Source organism: Nilaparvata lugens, chromosome 4 (assembly GCF_014356525.2).
Source record: "Nilaparvata lugens isolate BPH chromosome 4, ASM1435652v1, whole genome shotgun sequence".
NCBI classification, from domain to species: Eukaryota; Metazoa; Arthropoda; class Insecta; order Hemiptera; family Delphacidae; genus Nilaparvata; species Nilaparvata lugens.
In genome coordinates this window covers 19,340,043-19,358,828 of record NC_052507.1, presented here as the reverse complement: position 1 = coordinate 19,358,828, position 18,786 = coordinate 19,340,043, and the positions used below count along the sequence as shown (strand labels likewise).

At 32.8% G+C, this 18,786-nt stretch overlaps 1 protein-coding gene across 5 annotated transcripts in view; it reads right to left on the bottom strand.

Annotated features, from left to right (window-relative positions):
* Window positions 1-18,786, bottom strand: part of LOC111061493 (hexokinase type 2) — a 71,996-nt gene that overhangs the window by 4,064 nt on the left and 49,146 nt on the right. For 2 of the 5 annotated variants that reach the window (XM_039426867.1, XM_039426869.1), the window contains 6 exons: window positions 13,608-13,770; window positions 12,737-12,876; window positions 11,636-11,851; window positions 8,917-9,016; window positions 3,362-3,551; window positions 1,170-1,608 (listed from right to left, as the gene is read on the bottom strand). In XM_039426867.1, coding sequence (XP_039282801.1) covers window positions 1,170-1,608; window positions 3,362-3,551; window positions 8,917-9,016; window positions 11,636-11,851; window positions 12,737-12,876; window positions 13,608-13,770 — 1,248 coding nt within the window. Of the gene's footprint in view, window positions 1-1,169; window positions 1,609-3,361; window positions 3,552-6,018; window positions 6,119-8,916; window positions 9,017-10,439; window positions 10,540-11,635; window positions 11,852-12,736; window positions 12,877-13,607; window positions 13,771-17,132; window positions 18,046-18,786 lie in introns of those variants that run through there. The other 3 variants (XM_039426866.1, XM_039426865.1, XM_039426868.1) reach the window with 3 other exon arrangements.

Here is an 18,786-nt window from a genome sequence, read left to right as displayed (position 1 = left end):
CCATGAAAGCGATCAGGTGCGACCTGAAAACACTGACACCACACCTGAGCCAGCCACGTCACTCAATATTATTATTACTACTCCTTGTTATTTTTAAAATAATTTAATTTTAAATAAAAGTGCTCAATGATTCAAAAGAAGGTATTTATCTATTTACAATGCAAAATATCAAAAACTTTATCTATTTACAATGCAAATGACACTAATGTAATAACATTTGCAGATGAAATAATAATAAGGTAGTAGTCCTTGTGCTATTTTTCTTCCAAATTTATAAGTGACAAAGTTGCACATGAAAATCAATTAAATAATATATTATAAGGTATGGTTTCAAGATTGAATGATTCAGTGGTTACCTCGGTGATAGTTTTATAATAATGAAATAACATATTGTTGAAAATTTTGCCATAAAATGCTTCATATTATGACATATGTTTGCAGATTTTGCAATGTTCACTGTTTATAATGTGCACGTGATAATAATCGATTATTTATGACAAAGTCAATTGAGATCACCTTTAGTTTATTCACAGAAAAAATAAGGAAATTTATTTATTTAATCATTCAGAATTACACAACTTACAGAAAAGTACCACAGGCTTACGACCAAAATTGTATTGTTTTTGTATCGTTTGGCGAAAATAATTTACAAACGAGCCTCAGTATAACCATAGAGAAACAATAGCATAAGTTTATGCTATTGTTTCTCTATACTTATGCTACTGTTTCTCTATACTTATGCTATTGTTTCTCTATGGTATAACTCTGTGGGGAACGAGACCAAAACTTAAACCCAGATCAAATATTAGTTTTGACAGTTATTTATTTGAATTGTCTAGGCCTATAATTTTTTTGTTAACGTTTTTCATCAGGGTTATTTGATTAGTTAAAAAATAATTCCTTAGTAGGTAGCCTTTTTTCAAAAAACGTTTTTACATAAAATACAATAGGAACTAGTTCCGGAGTGTTGATTCCATTATCAAGTTTTTCTTAAAATAACAATTAGAAATAACATTTTAAGAAAAACTTGATAATGGATTCAACATTCCGAAACTGCTGGTTGTTATTGTATTTTATGTAGAAAAGGTTTTTTTTAAACGAACGAATTTTTTTTATTTAGAAGAGGAATAAATATTTTTTCTATTAAATTGCATTGTTTTGAGACTCACCTGGCAGTCGGGCCTGCAGAGCTGCCTGATCTTGGCCATCATGAGGTTGTGGAAGTGAGGATGGTAGCGGTAGACAGATCCGTCGACTCCGATGGTGACGGTCGGGTAGTGGGGCATCTTGTCGATGAGGGTGGCCAGGCCAGCGGAACAGAGGTCGGCCGCTCGCCGACTCACGCACTCGCAGATGAAACGCACATTGACGGCGTCCTGCTCGCTGGCGTGCGTCAGACCCAGTTCGTTTCGCAGCACACCACGACACTTGTCGTACACGCCAGCCGGGTCCGACTCGATCTCCGACACGAAGCGCGTCTCGAACGCGTACTTCTTCATCAGTGTGTCGGAACCCTTGCCGCAGAACAGCAGCTTGTCCTTGGTGAACTTCACGATTATTTGGCGCGCCAGCTCGCCCATGTACATGCCCGAAATCATCTTCTCAAATCTGAAAATTAAGCAATATAATTAAGGTCTATGTTTGAACAATCATAATGTTCATACAATAGTGGTTAAATTTTTCAATTAACTAGAATTTTGTGATGAAAAATATACTGGAGAATCCCGGTCCTAGTAGTAAATATTTCAATTAAGAGTATTTGGTAGTAGTGGAGGAAAACTATCCCTGCGATGTTCAACTGTTTATTGTATTGTATTGAATAAATTCATATCTCATCTTAAATATATAAACCTACTTGCAGTGATGATATGCACTATGATATAGTACAATATAAGAGTGAAAACAATTTGTCAAGTTTTACGTTGCATAACATATCTATTAGAACAACTCAATACTTTAATTACTGCACAACATTAATAAGTGACTTTTGTTTTGCTGGTTACAAATCTGTTTAGTTGATTTTCCATGTTCAAATCAAAATGAAATCAAATCAAATTTTATTTCCTGACAAAAAATATTCACAAATGAATACAGATTACAAAAAGAAATATTTTAGGATAAGAAGTATAATTTTTTTAACATAATAATATACTAATTGGGCGAAACCAGCAAAACCACAGTTTGAGTGCCGGTGACGAGTAGTACCAAAACAGAAAACGATACTATTACTTCCAATAGAAAAACTTTGATTCAACAAGGTAAGCTTAACTATAATATTATAAGTATACAATTCAATCAAGGTGTAAGTGGGGAAAACACAAACATATATATACTGTATGTAAGTTTGATGGCAATACTAGAGAAAAAAATATTGTGTTGTGAATTAGGTGAAAAACATTTGTTGATTTAATCCAATCAATTTCTTTTGTACTTGATTTAGTGATGCTATTTAAAATTAAATTTTCGGGTAACAGGTTGATCAATTTATTTACTACATAGGGGAACTGTCTACGGCATACTATTAGGTCTGTCCTGGAAAAAAGACACGGTAATTTGATGGCGATCTGAAATTGTAAGCTGGAAAGTAGGGAGTGAACGTATTTTTGGATCTAGTGATATAAAGTATTAAATTTTTTATATAGAGTTGTCTCACTGTCAGAACCGGGAATTCTTCATAAAGTAAGTGACTGGGATATCGCCTCGGCCTTTGGAGAGCAGCTTTTAGTATGTGCCTCTGAATCACACCTATTTTATTGAAATGAGTGTCTAAGGCACCCCCCAAACCCTTATACCATACTGAAATATGGATAGGGCATAAGCTGAATAGACCATCATCAATAACTTTAAATCTACAACACTGCTCAATCTGTAGAATTTATGAACAATATACTTCATTTTTTTACACATATTATCAATATCTGCATTCCACTTCAGATGTTGATCTATTAAAACACCTAGATATTCAACTTCTCTCACGTTTGTCAGTGATTGACATATACAGTCCCTAACAACAAAATCTGTTATACTATTATAGATTATGGAAAATCGTTTGATATATTGAGACAAGGTAGCCTCGAGGTGAATAAATCAATTAAATTGGAGAAATGGAATCGGGATTATTCATCAAAGTAATTTTGAGTTTCAACATAAATATGTGGTCATAGTATTCGACCACTAGGTGATTGGTATTCAAAAAATTATGTGTAGATACATTATTCACACACAATAGTTGTAACACACAGTATTTGTAAGGAATGCCAACAAATCAATCCATAGCTGGGGAGTAGATAGAGCAGCAACGGTCTCTATCTATATCGAAAAGTAGCAATGATAAAAGACAAGTACTTGTGAATTGACTTACAACTGACGGCCGGGGTTTATCGAGTTCTTGTCCACTTCACAATCGTATTGTGTCCTGATGAACTTCAGTTCTCCACCATCTCCGAATGCACCCCACTCTGTGTTCACAATCATCTCTGGTTTCGACTGATCACCTTCGTACATCTCACAATTCTCTACTTTCTCAACATAACAGGCGTTACATCCAGTACCTGCGAATTTCCCATCACAAACACAGTTTAGACAATTTGTATTGATATTGATAACTTATTTTTTCAATTAATTCAAAAGCAACAGGCACTCGCCCAAAACTGCTTTAAATCTTAATTTAGAATACAAAGTCTAAAGTACTTGAATAATACATCATCTATTAAATTAGAGTGAATACTGCTAGAAAAATTCAATTTCGATTCAATAGATGTTGATGTTCTGAAACTGAGCGGAAATAAATTAGTTTGAACCAATTTTTTTATTTTTTTATAAGTAAAATACGATTGAACGTTTAGTATCCTGGCGTTCATAAATATTGAGAGTTGAAAAAAGAACACCAAAATGATAGTTCAAGAACTAATTACTTTTAGCTTGTACTATGAATTTATGAATTAACTCAGACAGGTTAAGAAATAAGTGTTTCTAGAACACACAAAATAGTTTTTTTACTTTTGGAATCAACATGAAATTGAAATTTATTCATAACACTGACATGTTTTACAAATATTTTTACAATGCAATTATTATAAAGAAACAGTATCATGATGGAAAAAAAAGAAAATAACTTCAGTAGCTTAACAGCTGTGGTTGAAGTTCTACACTATTGTTATTGTACATTATAATATGAACGAGACTTAGAATATTGTGATAAAATGATAACGTTCAATAATATTATTTCATTTAGAAGAGGAGTGCTAGCTCCCTATGGCATATAACTGAAGCCATGCAGAAAAACAAAACAAAGCGTCAAATACTTTTGAAAGCCAGCTTCCACTTGTTGCTTATATATTATGATTAAGCTCTTGAATATGCTCGTGTCTTTGCAACTCAGTCTGAGATTATTGACTTTTCAACTTCATCATTCATCTTGTTTATATTTCAATTGCTCTATCACAATGCAACACAAGCAAACAGTTCTCGGGACAATAGACAGGCTTCATCACAAGACAGCTCTCCACTTTGCAATTTACACGTATCATTTAACATTGAATAGAGTGATCATAATATTATGTTCTAGGTACATCATATATTAAAGCTGAATAATGGCACCACAAGATCCAAAAAAATTGTTTTTACTTTTTTCAGATAATGCTTTTTGAAAAATTAGATTGTTATGCTCTTTTACTTGAGTACTTTAACCCGTTTGCACATGTTCATATTTTTCATCAAATAAAATATAATAGATATAACATGAAACTAATGAACTGCCTTTGAAGTAGACATGTATCTAATGACTTATGGACGTCTATAGTGTGAGCAGTTTCAAGTTTAAGAGGCGATTTATCCAATGATTCTTTGTTCTATATTGAATTTGATGAAACATTTGAACATGCGCACTGTACAGATTAATACATTTTAACAAGAAAATATACAATCTCTTAAAAATGTTTGACAAAATTCATTCCATGTCCCATAAACTGTACAATATAGTTAGCAATATTAATGTTAAAGATAGCTAACACCAAAAACCAAAAGTTGTTGCTTTTTGCACCACAAATGCAGGAGCAAATGGGTTTTTCAAAACGTTAGCTTATAAAAATCAAATAAAACATTAACAAACAGACAAAAAACTTCATTATGGTGATAAAGCTTCCTAATCTTTGCGACTTCACTTAGTATCTTTAGTCCAAGTCTAATATTTCTCAACCAATAGCCATTGAAATTCTTTAAATGAGGTTTCAATACTGATACTGCAGAACTTCATTGAGAATTTGGGAATCTATTTTTCTGATGTATAATACATTTCAAGTGAGACAGAGAATTACTGACAACACAATAAGAATTAATAATATTGTCAAGTCTGATTTAGATTAGTAGTTGAAATTAATCAAAACATTTTCTAGACAAAATTTTCTAGACCAAAATTTAATATTGTTAATTTTTTAGCACTAATTGGTGACATATTTCTGTAAGCTCTCATGCACCATTCCCTTCACATTGAACTAAAAACTAAGGATAAGCAAATGAAATGAATGATGAAATGAATATGAAGGAACGCTAGGATCAGCTTCAGCAAAAATGTTTTATTTGCTGTATCGTAGCTAGATATTTACTTATCTGTTGAAATGTTTGACCATTTCAATTCAATTGACAGTGCTTTCAGTGTAATGTAATCAAAAGGAAAATAGTGAAAACCATAAGGTCTACTATCTTATCGATATTGACGTATCTTAACTAGATCTTCTTCACATACGACATATTCAGCACCATCATAAATTCACAAAAACCATTAAATTCAAGTGGATATTCCTAAAGTAACTATTAGATAATATAAAGAATGCAATTATAAAAATAAAAGACGTTGAAAGAAACTCATAAAACGCAATTTACATAAGCCGTAAAAGTAATAATTGGATTTGGCATACATTCTGTCAAAACCACATAAGATGGTCATTTTGCCAGTTGAAATAGAGTTTAATTAGATAGATAGAATAGGAAAAAGGTGAGTTAGTTCCGAATGTGACGTACCAACTATAACTCCTATCTTGCAGTTATGATCCTTCCAAGCGCAAGACATCAGGGTTCCTGTCGTATCATTCAGGATGGCAAACACTTCAATATTCACGTCCTAATAAAACAAACGATCAAGCAAGTTCTCATCAGGATGGCTACAGTGGTTTGGATTCCACTATAATCACAAGCTCCCTGAGAGCTCAGCGGCCCCACAAGAACCACTCCAAGTTTTCTCTGAACGAGTTATTTCCAAATTGGTCACTGTAGCGTCCTCTCAGCACTCAACTTATTTGAATCATGCTTTTTGCGTGCACAATTTCACACGGCAATCATCGTGCAATTGTCAATCAATATGCAGATATTCGGCAAATTCGAAAGGGTATTTCTTGAATAGACAGAAATTGCCAATATTATTGCTTAGAAGACGAAATCATATACAGTAATTTTTTGGTCTAATTAGAGATTCTTTTCTGAAAACATTTTCTTCAGTGAAAAATTCTATTAGAAACTCTATTGGAATACTCTCAAAATTTGATAACTATGATGAATAAGAGTAAATTTCTATAAAGATATTCAAAATCGAATTGATATATTTCCAGATCTGTATTTTTGAAAAATACTTCATTTATTTAGCACCATGGCCTAGATTCTTTCAGGGACCATCTATTTCAAAGAAAACAATGACTATAATTTGTTGTCGTTAGTAACAATAATCAATTAATTTTGAGAATAATTCCAATAAAGAATGATAATAGCTGTTGAATGTATGAAATTTTTATACAAGCACTTCAAATTCCCTCTATTACATAAAAATTTAAACCCAGATTGCAAGACGAAATAACTTTCATGCTATGACCAATTACAATGACCAAATTTGTTGAAACATAATATTTGTAAGACACTTTTTGAAAAACATACATCCAAATCTTCAAACCACTCCCAATTCTCAACATAATTCAATCTATTTCGTAGTTTAGGACATAACACCAATTATTTACAACTGGTCACTAATTATTATTTTCAAACTGCTGGGGGATTCAGACTAGGCGCTTTTACGATAGAGAGGAAATGACAGAATATTCTGTACTACAGAGTAGGTAAAAATTAGTAACTACAAAAATGGAGAATCATTATTTCTTTCACATTTAGAACCAATACAGATTGGATTGCTTAGTTATTTTATCCCACCAAACAGTGAACCGTATACTACTAATAGCTCATTTTCGTGTATGTGATCAAAAACCTGGATACTTTCTACTAAACAGTACAACAAAAATACATAGTTACATTATTTATTCTGTAATATGTCAAGCTACTGTGGAATATTTTCAACTGCGATAATCGTCTCCAATAATACATTGATTCATTGTCTTGCAAAGCCAACAATTTATTTAGCATGCATTGTGATGTTGTCTGTGTTAACAGTTGTAAATGATGGGTTAAAGACTACTGTAAATCTCCCAGTGTATTATGATTTTAGAACAGTTCATAATGAAAATCGATCACATAGAACTGCTGAGCTGACATTCAATGTAGAACATACATTAAAACGAATAAATTGAATTGATTTTCTATGACTTGATGACTGAATAAACAATTATTATCAAACGTCAATGATTCTATTATTAATATGCATCGACTTCTTGAACCAACTATTTCCAATTCTGTCATAAAACACTTGAAAAAATAAATTGAAAATTGATTCAATGTTTTATAATGCATTCCTTCAAATTACAATAATACAGACAGCTCTTGATAATTCTGGGTATGATGCCATCTAGTTACTAGCAATATAAAAGAGAAATTTAGATTCTCACCAAAATAAAGTTTTAAAAAATCTTCATTCAATGTTTGCTCATTAGCTACATTCAATAATAAGTAGCTGAAATAATCCTTAATTTTGGTTTTAATCATTTTATCTCCTTTACATAAGAATTATTGCAAACTAGAACTAATTTTAGAAAAGCATACTTAAAGAACATTTTATAGGGGCTACGTTTGGCATAATCAATAGATAGTAGTCGATTCGCATGAATTCGTTTTTAGCACAAAATTACGAGTTTGCTAGATGACCTTCACAATAGATGAGTTTTTAATTTAGTTGCAATTTAAAATGAGAATTAGTTTACTGATAGTCATGTGCACTGATTATGTATTGTGTATTCCTTACTCAACAAAATCCGATTGAAGAATTTGCAATAAAACATTTAAATAGGTTATTAATCCGGTTTTGTTATTCTAGTCACAAAAATTATCCTTTCATTAGATATTTTCCCATTTTTTCTATCCGTTGAAAAATTACTTCTTTAATTTCAATTGCATGATGTGGCCTAAGCGTTATATGTGGCGTTTTAAAAATTTATATAGGTGAGCATGTTTTGGAATAATTTATCTAGCATTAGTTTATCATTTTAAAAGTTTGCAATTACAGAGACTACAAGAATGACAATAATTCGTCATGTATGAGCGACTCAGTTCAAGGACACTCACATGAATGGATGTACATTTCAATTAGCAATCAGCAATGTTAATTAATATAGATGAGAGGTACAAAATATTATTTTGCAACGTCTATGTAGTATGGAATAAGGTGTTTGTTAAAGACTGCCGATTGATTTGTTGGATTGAAATACTTATCAGCTCGTCGTTTATAAATTCATACTATTTGACTGGTACGTTGAAATAAGTAAGCTGTTGACCTTAACATTATTATGGTTTGTGAATCAAACAGTGGGAAGAGATTTGTATGAATGGAAAACATGAATGATGGCTTCGATGATTATTTGGTGCAACTTATTAATGAGGCTGATGGCTGATGGTGATGAGGTTGTTAATAGCGGCGGGCGGGGCGGGGGTTACCAGCACGGTCCCATTCAGCAAACGTTCACAACGCTTATTCGACAGGTGACTTACCGATAATAACGCTAGCCCTGCAATCAAGCTTATCATAAGCACATGACATTAGCGTACTTGTTGTGTCATTTAATACTGCAATTACTTCGATTTTTACATCCTGAAACCAAAGTTCAGTCCTTAATAGTTGCTCTGAAGACATTTTGGCCCTCTTCATCACCAAAGAGTTGAATTTCATTTATACCAATTGAAACAAACATTCATACCACTCTGTAACTGTCCAAAAGTTTGTATTATTTCCAGTCTACAACCAAAGGTTCAAATTTAATGAATTAAATGTAATTTTTTTGAATACCACTATAATTCAATTATCCTACGGATCTCATGAATCTCTGATATATAAGAATCTCATGATTAAAGCGTAATGCTCAATGTATTATTCTTTTGTGGGACTGGGACATAAATGTTGGAGAAGACCTAATTATAACTCAGTGCAACTAATGAAAAAAATATCATCAATAGCTTTGAATTACAAATTAGTCGCGGTTTATTACTTGTTATTACAATTTGTTCATGGGAAAATTATGTTTATCCTATGCTTACTTTGTTCTAAGCTTTTCAGTGCGAGGAAATGTATATGTGAGTACTTTTGGATTGAATGTCAGGTTGCTTAATTTATTGATTGTATAAGTATAGAAGCCATCACAGCTTCTGGCTTTTATAGCATACATATTATGTATACAACACAAAATGAGAGAAAATGTACAGTGATAACAATGCACAATGCTCTAAGGCGAGCGTGATTGCAAAAGCGAGTAATAATGTTTTTTGATTGGGTAATACAGTGTAATTCAATAAGAAGCAATGCCATAAGATAAATGAATTATTCAGATTTTCATGAAATTTTGTGATTTCGATTCCGAGCAGCATTCTACAGTGGAGGTGAAATTTTAATAAATAAATTATAAATGGTTTTCATGGTAGAGTCAGGAATGGGAAGTCTGTTGGATATAAATTACTGAAATCTCTCTGTTAAATATAACATTATTAGTGAAGTAAGAAGATTCAATCAATTAATTATTTGAAAAAATTCGAAATTCCCAAAATTGGAATGATTTTATTATTATAGCATACTGATATTGATAAGATAATTTTGGCACTAGTTTAAACAAAAAATAAAACTGAGGTGAAACGCAAGGGAATAATTACATAGGGAAAGCGATGAGAACATAGACAATATAGTTTAAATTTGAATGGTGAAATAAGGTATGCGTACTAATACGTATTAGCACAAGAAAACATTAAAAACTTTGGATTTTTATGGTATTATTTTCAATGTTTATGGTATGCATGAAGCACTAGTTATACAGCTATGAATGATAAAAAAACCCAAACATTATCTAGTACTGTCTGTAATGTAAAACTCATTGAATATTTAGTTGCAATGTTTTGGAAATGTTTATTTCTCAGTTCATGTTTGAAATCGATTCATTATGAAGCTTGTTAGAACAGTCGTCTTGAACAGCCACAAAAGTAATAAGACCCTTTTGTTGGAGAAGTTTCCCATCCAAGGCATCACTTACCAATAATCATACTAGCTCTGCAATCTTGTCTATCATAAGAGCATGATATTAACGCACTACTTGCGTCATTCAGTACGGCACAAGCCTGAATATTTAAATCCTGAAATGAAGTTTCACAAGATTTAGACAATTTAAATATGGACAGCTCACTGTTAATGATTCCTTCAAGTTGAGTAGACCTGAATTGGAATCATATCGAACGGGAAATGGGAGATACGCTGATGTGATAACAACTGGGTTCATACCATATTTTTTCTACTAAAATATATTCCAATTTTTTGGATAACAGAGTTATTAAAATAACCTAAGGGCATTTCAACTTTCATCTTCATTAATTGATTCAATTCTAAAATTATTGTACACTCTAAATACAGTTTATTGGGTTTAAATTCACAGAAAAAAGAACACTGAAACTACAGATAACTTCCTGTGAATGTTCAAACGTTAGTGCGGTCAGAGATAAGGCGATAGATAAAATTGACGATCTTCAAATTCTTAACTTCATTCATTCTCCGAAGCTATGAAAATAGTTTGACTTGAATAGCACGAATTTTTGATAATCAATTTCAATTATTAACATAAGTACAGAATATTTAATCTGATTGAATTTATCGTAAATTATATTTATTACTGGATAACGACTTTTCTGAGATAGCACTAGAAGAAGAATATGGGGGAACTGCGAAACATAAATATATGAACATATGTATTTGAAGTCAAAAATTAAATTTATAGAAGTTGAGTTAGAATAACAACATAAAATTCAGTAAGAAAAAATGAACAAGTTGTTGTAAACCGTCTTCAAATCTATAAGGTTGATTTTATATGATTATTAGTGCTAAATTTTGATACAAAATAGATTTTTCCAATTATGTAGAATTTTCATACTAGAGGCTGTGATTTTGAAAATAAGAGGTTTTGACAAAAGAAGAGAGAGTTTTACGATAATTTTCTTATATAATATTAAGAATATTGCATGGGAAAGTTGAGAAAGAGGAATATTAATTTGTAAAATCAATGGGAAAGACAGTAGGGTCTCAATTAACCTGTTAATAGTGGAGATTAGTTTATCAAAAGTTCAAGCTGTCAACAAACTCTGAATGCTCTTAATACTAGACAATAGTTTATGCGACAAATGCATAGATTGGTGAATGGTTTATCGTTAAATCGGAAGATGGAATGGAATGGAAACTCACCCCTCTGCGAACGATGGCCTGTTCGAGTAGTTCAACGACATTTTCGCCGACAACCCCGCTGGCGTCGAAGCCCTTGGTCCACGTCTTGAGGATGCCGCGTGACAGTCCCTCCTGCGACAGCGGGAAGCTGAACGTAAATCCCAGCGGGAGGCTGATGTCCTTCACGCCCTGCTCCGTCACAAAGTCCGACAGGCACTCAGCGATGTGGTCAAACAACTGCAACCAATCAATGATCAAGTAAATTCCAAATAAGTGTCACTCATTCATAAGGAGTGAAATTGTAGCTAATACAAGTATGAGCAGATAAGTTCTATATAAGTAAGCAGACTGTAATTTTTTAATGGAGATCATATTTATTTAAGGATTAATTTACTATGAATAGGCCTAGTGATCACATTAAATTAAGGATAAATTTACTGAATAAGTATACAGACTAACTTATACATTTTTAATTGTGAATTTCCTGTGTATAAATGTAAGTATACATTTTGAATAGTACATTTTCTGGTAGTCTTAACCAATTTAAATCTTTATTCGTCGCCAACTAAATAGAAGATGGCGGAGTAATGATTATGCTTGTGATTCATTTAATTCTTGTAAGTTAGAATAATAGAATGAAGCCTATAGAATATACTTTTGGTGAGACTTATGAGGCACACTTTCAATCGTGAGAAACTGAGAAACTGCCCGTCAGAAGTTTTGACAACTTTAAATAAATTATTCAGTTCAACAAGACACATTTCAGAACTAAATACATATATTTTACAATTACTGATTACAATTACTTTAAATCGATGAATAGAATTTCAGATTCCTATTAATATTAATAGTAACGACCAATGAGTATCTCTTATAGATAATATGATGAATTGCAATTAAATGAATGAAGAATTTGCTTGGTGATTTCTGAGAGACTTTTGTAAGAAGTTTTTTGAAAGTAAGAATTGAATACTAAGGTTTGGATGATAAGTGTACTTGAGAGAGAGAGAGAGAGAGAGAGAGAGAGAGAGAGAGAGAGAGAGAGTTCGTGAGTGGAAAGAGAGAGAGAGAGAGAGAGAGAGAGAGAGAGAGAGAGAGAGGGAGGAAGGTAAGCTAACTCACTTTTTCTCCAGTTCCCTTCATGATAGAATCAGGCACGGCGTAAATTTTTGATTTCATATCAAAGTCTCCTGGTGCGAGTGTTACCAGCAGCACTCGAAAGTTCGTTCCTCCTAAATCCAATGCCAGAAATTTTCCTTTTTCTGTAAAAATCGAAATCAAAACATTATAGAATACAGCAGGCATATTTTGATCATTCCACTAATAGAGGGCAAGGAGTGACCAATTTGATAAATACAACCGTTATAACTAATTTTCCGGAAAATATCCCCAGCCAACTTGTAATTTTAATAACTATTTATTCCAGTACAGAATAAAATCAATACGTTGTGAATGAATTATGTTAGCTATAAATTATCATAATTAATGATTTTAATGGTGTCATAAATTTCAGATCGCTACTACCATGAACGACGTTTGTTAATAATTATATTTTCTCTAAAGTATTTTTCGTAGGATATAAATAAAAATTTCAGTTAATTTTATTTGATGGAATTAAGATGAATATTAGCCACTGTTAGCCACTATTAAAACACTGTAAAAGGTTTTGTTCAACATGTACTATAATTTTAGTTATTGTTTTTTTAGAGTATCCATTTTTCTTCCTGTGATTTTTCTCCTTATCATAGATAAAATCACCAGGGCCCAGTTGTATGAGAAAATACAAGCTAATATTTCAGTAATTTCCTATTCTAATAACCAGCTGACTAGGTAATAATAATATTATTAGTTTCAATTTTCTCATGCAATAGGCCCCTGGTTGTGAATACAGTGTATTGATTCCAATATTATGAATGATTGTTGTTAAATTGAATAACTTTACAGAATTATTAAGCGATTGAGTGTAAGTAAACCCATTGAAACAAATGATCACCTTTTCCAGTGGGAAGGTCCTGCACATAGGTGACGAAGCACTTGACAATGGCATCGTCGTGTGACTTCTTGGCAAGACCCTCGTTGATGGCACAGTTCAGTTTGCACATCACCTGCTTCAGCTGCTCATCTGACAAAATCATGTCCGAGCAATGCTCCCTTATCTGAAACAGTCACACACAATGATAATAACTAATGCGAATATCCTATGAAAACTATATAAATAAAACTGAGGACTTCAATATTCAATAACTGAAGACCGAATCAATATTTATCAATAATAATTGGAGCAGAAGAAAATTTGTTAAGTGAAACTGTAAAAAAAACAAAAAAAAATACAGTGAACAATCACAGAAAACAAGTAGTATTTGATTCTTCAATGTTGTTTACCATCACGAACTGCTTATTATTAAATCACTTTTTGCTATTAGAAAAAATGACTAGCAGTCAGATATTTTACAATAAATGAATTAATCACTCACTTTGACAACGAGATCTTTCGGCAGGTTCGCCATCTTCACAAGAAGATGAATAACTTTACACAACAAGAAGATGGCGAACCTGCCAAAAGATCTCGTTGTTAAAGCGAGTGATTAATTCATTTATTGTAAAATATCTGACTGCTAGTCGTTTTTCTAATAGCAAAAAGTAGTATTTGAATCTGCATGTGATCTTTTCTGTAAATTAGTAGTTGAAAGAAAATAAATCTTCTCAAATAAGTGAAAAGACCTACCTAATAGGTTTATTTCTTTCTTTTGTAACAGAGTTATATTAACTGTCTTAAAAAAGTAAATACCTATTAGAAGAAATCTTGTATACTTCCATGTTTCTTATAAATTAATAAGTGAATTAGCAAATAAATAGATAAATAAGAATAAATATGAATAAAGATAGAATTGCATGGATTTGATTACACTTTGATTACAAGGAAAATTGAGCATATACAGAGAAGATTTGAATATGAAAGGTTCCAAGATTATTATTTTTGGCTTCACTAAAGCTCAAAGAGATTTATTAAGAGGAAAAAACATCAAAAAGGTTGGCTTGTAATTTGAGTGCAGTGAGGATGAACTAGAGGATGACCTGTTGCACACAACTTGTATGCAATAAGGAAAGTAATACAAACTGCTTCTAAGAAAGGAGAGGAAACACTATTTCAAACTTATCAAGTTTTTTTTCCGGTTGGTGAAGTGAATTGATAAGAAGCCAATGAGAGGTAATATCAGAGCACTTGCGTGTATCTGTGTAATAAGGTTCATTCACCAGACGTCATTGCTTTATTGCAACCTTTATTCCTGACTAAATAGAATTAGAATGAAGGCCTACTGACATCATTTATATTTATCAATGAGGGGATGATGATCTTTGATATTATGAAATATGACAAATAATATATACAATTGAAAAGCTCTACAAGATACCATAGATAAAATAAATATGATAAATGTAATAATAATAATAATATTGTAAATTATAATAATTATGATAGCATAATATAACAATTATTAGGTACCTACAATTTTCATTGATACTATCAATGAAATCTTTCAAGTCTTATTTTTTTCTTGATTTTTTGTGGATTTACCATTGCAACAAAGGGTTGAATTAGAATGATAGAGGCATGCAAAATGGAAAATATAACCCTTTGAATGAATGAGTTAGTTATCAATAATCATTTTTCTTTGGAAAAATCTTTATACAGTCAAAGCTAGCCTAGTAACCTATTATCCAATGACCATTTAATATATTCACTACAATATTTGGAGCAGCAGTCTCTCTCAATACTCTCTTAAATATTTTATTTTTCCAATGCACATTAAACTTTTCAAATTTCAGAAGACGTCACTCACTCAACCTGGATGTGGTTGAGTCGACATCTACCAGCACACAAGCCACGCACACTCACTCACTATTCTTGCCCTTTGAATCCGACCAACTTATCTTCATCGCTCGATTGCCAATTTTTTTCACTCGAAACTTGTTCACTCTTTCCTCTTTCTCGTGTCTTTTTTCCTCACTCGCATGCGCCACTTCTGCGTCAATTAGAATCGACAGAAAATACGATTTTCTCGAAATTAAAATCTATTTGTAAACACTGAGTGGGGACTGACTAGAACGCAGAAATAATTATTGTTTACATTTTACATCCTATACTGAGTTGGTTTGTGATTCCAATAGATTGATAAGAGAGGAAACTTATACTCCTCACTAATATTATTCTGTTAATGTTGAAGATGAAGAGTATGAAGATAAATTACTGTGAAATTATCATTATCATCATCAACTATCGATTAAGAGGGGGGTGGACAAGTAGTCAATAAGAAGAGGAAGCTGAATGTTGGGTGGGAGGAGTAGGGGGAGGCTGTGGAATTTACTTGCAAATGCAAATGATTAGGCCTGTATAAATTAAGACATGTTAAGAATCAAGACTCTCCACAATGTTTACTCTGAAATTCTGAACAGAAGAGTGTAATAAGTAACAGAGTATTACTTTATTGCTGTTTACTATGATGATACGGAACTTGATAAACCTAAATCAATTGATTTTTTTTCAAATCATTACAACTTACAACACAATAGAAGACATTACAATAAGTTATAGACGGAACATTTCTTTACATAACCTTAGGAATAGATGAAAAATAATTATAAAATCGTTGAATTAATCAATTCTAATGAATTAGTTTTAGTCTTAGCTTTAGCTTCATCGACTTTATTTTGGGCTAATTGAAATAATGATAATCAAATACTTCAACTTTCCTCAGTAAGAACATAACCTATTTTTTCGGACATTTTATTATTTATCAAAATTTGGGAACACAATAGTTTTGGGCTATGCCTCTTGTTCTATCCCGATCATATTCATATGATTTGTAATTATATCAACAAATAAATAAATAAGTCATTATAGTGTCATATGTCATTATTAGTTGATCTCTTTCATCTCAGATTTCTTTTGTAAGAATATTGAGGGAGCAAAATGCATGCATTGAACCCCCTGAGTATTATTGAGGGGGTAAAAGTGCCTTGCCTCCCAAAGTCGCCGCCAGTGACCACACATAAAGCCTATATAATACATTTAACTTCTAAGATAAGTCAAAGTTTTTCAAAATTTCAAGTTGAAGATGAACCTGAATTTACGATTTATTGAATTGATTTTCCTGAATCTATGCTACCTATCTATAAATGTAGGTCTAGATGAATATAGCTTATTCCGTATTGTAGTAAATTGATTATCTAGGTACTATGAAAAGTCCCACCTATACAACTACTTGTTACGAGTTAGGCCTACTAGGATAGCTATTTGAACGTGGAAAGAAAAAGGAGTAAATATTTTATATCGAAATAAAAATAGAAAGACGAATCACAGTTAGTATGATACTGTAAAGTTTTGGCCGGAATTGCAAGTTGTCATGCTGATAAGCTACACCTACACAGGCCTATATTATAATCCGGACCCTACAGCATACTATAAAGATACTACAGTAGTAGGCCACTATTGATAAGAAAGTTCAACGTGACTTACCGTAACCGGATCAATCAGTTTTGGTGAAGATACAAACATACTACGAAGACCCATTATACGTTTGCAACTAATCTAATCAAGCTATGAAATACGCAAGGTTGAATTGACGATAATTTAAAATTGTAGCCGTGTTTGCTTCGTACACCTGAATGATTTATATCAAAATCTGATGTCAAAATTGCAATAAAATACACAAGACGAAGCTACGTAACCTATACATTTCGTATCGGTCATCATTCGTCACGATCCAGCTCATGCTCGAATTTTGCTCGTGGCTTCTGCTTATAAACAGAGCGCTCACGATTCGTTGCATTCAAAAGATACGGAACTCAATAATAGTGTATAGGTCAGGATACCTTTTCCAAATTTCAAGTATAGACCAACTTGGAGAACTAGTGAGTAAATAGGATGAAAAATTTCTTAAAAGAAATTCCAGCTTTCTCTTTTTTCTTTGGCTCCACCATTGTCCCATCCAAATGGGGTTGACATTCCCAACACCAATATTTTCAGTCAATCAACTCCTCCCACCCCAACGCCACATCATCCCTTGCAAATCGTCCTGCCTCGCCAACTAATCGTTGATCTTCCTCATCCTCAAACTGTCATACTCCATTCGATCCCGCACAATCTTTCTCACACATTTTTCCTCAAGCTCCTGCACTTGCCCAAACCACCTCAATCTCGCTTCTTCAATAATATGGTTATCTGCTAGCCTACCTGGTCGACTGATGAGCTTTAGAGCCCCATCAGGGTGACCACAGAGGAGATAGAGATGGAGGTAAAAAGAGAGGTATAGGTCTAGGTCGAGATAGAGGTACCCCAATCAATGTAACACAAATTCATTTCGTGTTATGAGCGTCCTCACGAATTGAAATGAATTGCTGATTTTATTTGAATCCTAGGAGGGCGAAATCACGGCGCGCCGGTCCCTCTTACATTCAACCCTCAACCCTAACCCTTATGGTGAGGAGGTTGTGGTAGATGTTTACCGTACTGTGCGGATTACCTCGACCTCCTCACCATGTGGGCGCCTACCGCCTATAACACAAAAATTTGTGTTATATTGAGTACCTCGAACTCGACCTCTCCCTCTACCTCTATCTCTACGTACCCCTTTACTATGCAGCTACCGGTATCCTTACAAAGTCATTGTGGTCTTAATGATCTCTAATCAACTTGGGATCCTATAAGACCCCTTCTATCAAAGATTTGATTTTTAGTTTTTTGATTACCTACTCAAAGAATATGTGTCATACAATCATAATTATAGTAGCCTAGTAATTAATTGATTGATATAAGAGCACTCCTATGATATTACAATACGAGCCTAGTGCATATCCTATATACATCAGGATCGGCTCGGCCTTTGACCCCATGAATCAATTTCAGCATTGTGGAGAAGTTGATTAAAAGGAAACAATCAACGGTCACCTTTTATTGTTGAGGGGAATGGCGGCTGAATTTGGGGGATACGTCATTCGGTCAATAGCTTTCAATACTTTTATACCTCCATAAATTTCAATATCTATTGAAAACAATAATTCGAAGCGACCGACACTCAACAAAGAAAACTATGAAAATTGGAAATGGGTACTAGTCTAGATTTTGGCTCTCTCAATAGTCTGTATCACACATAATTTGCAACGCGAATTCG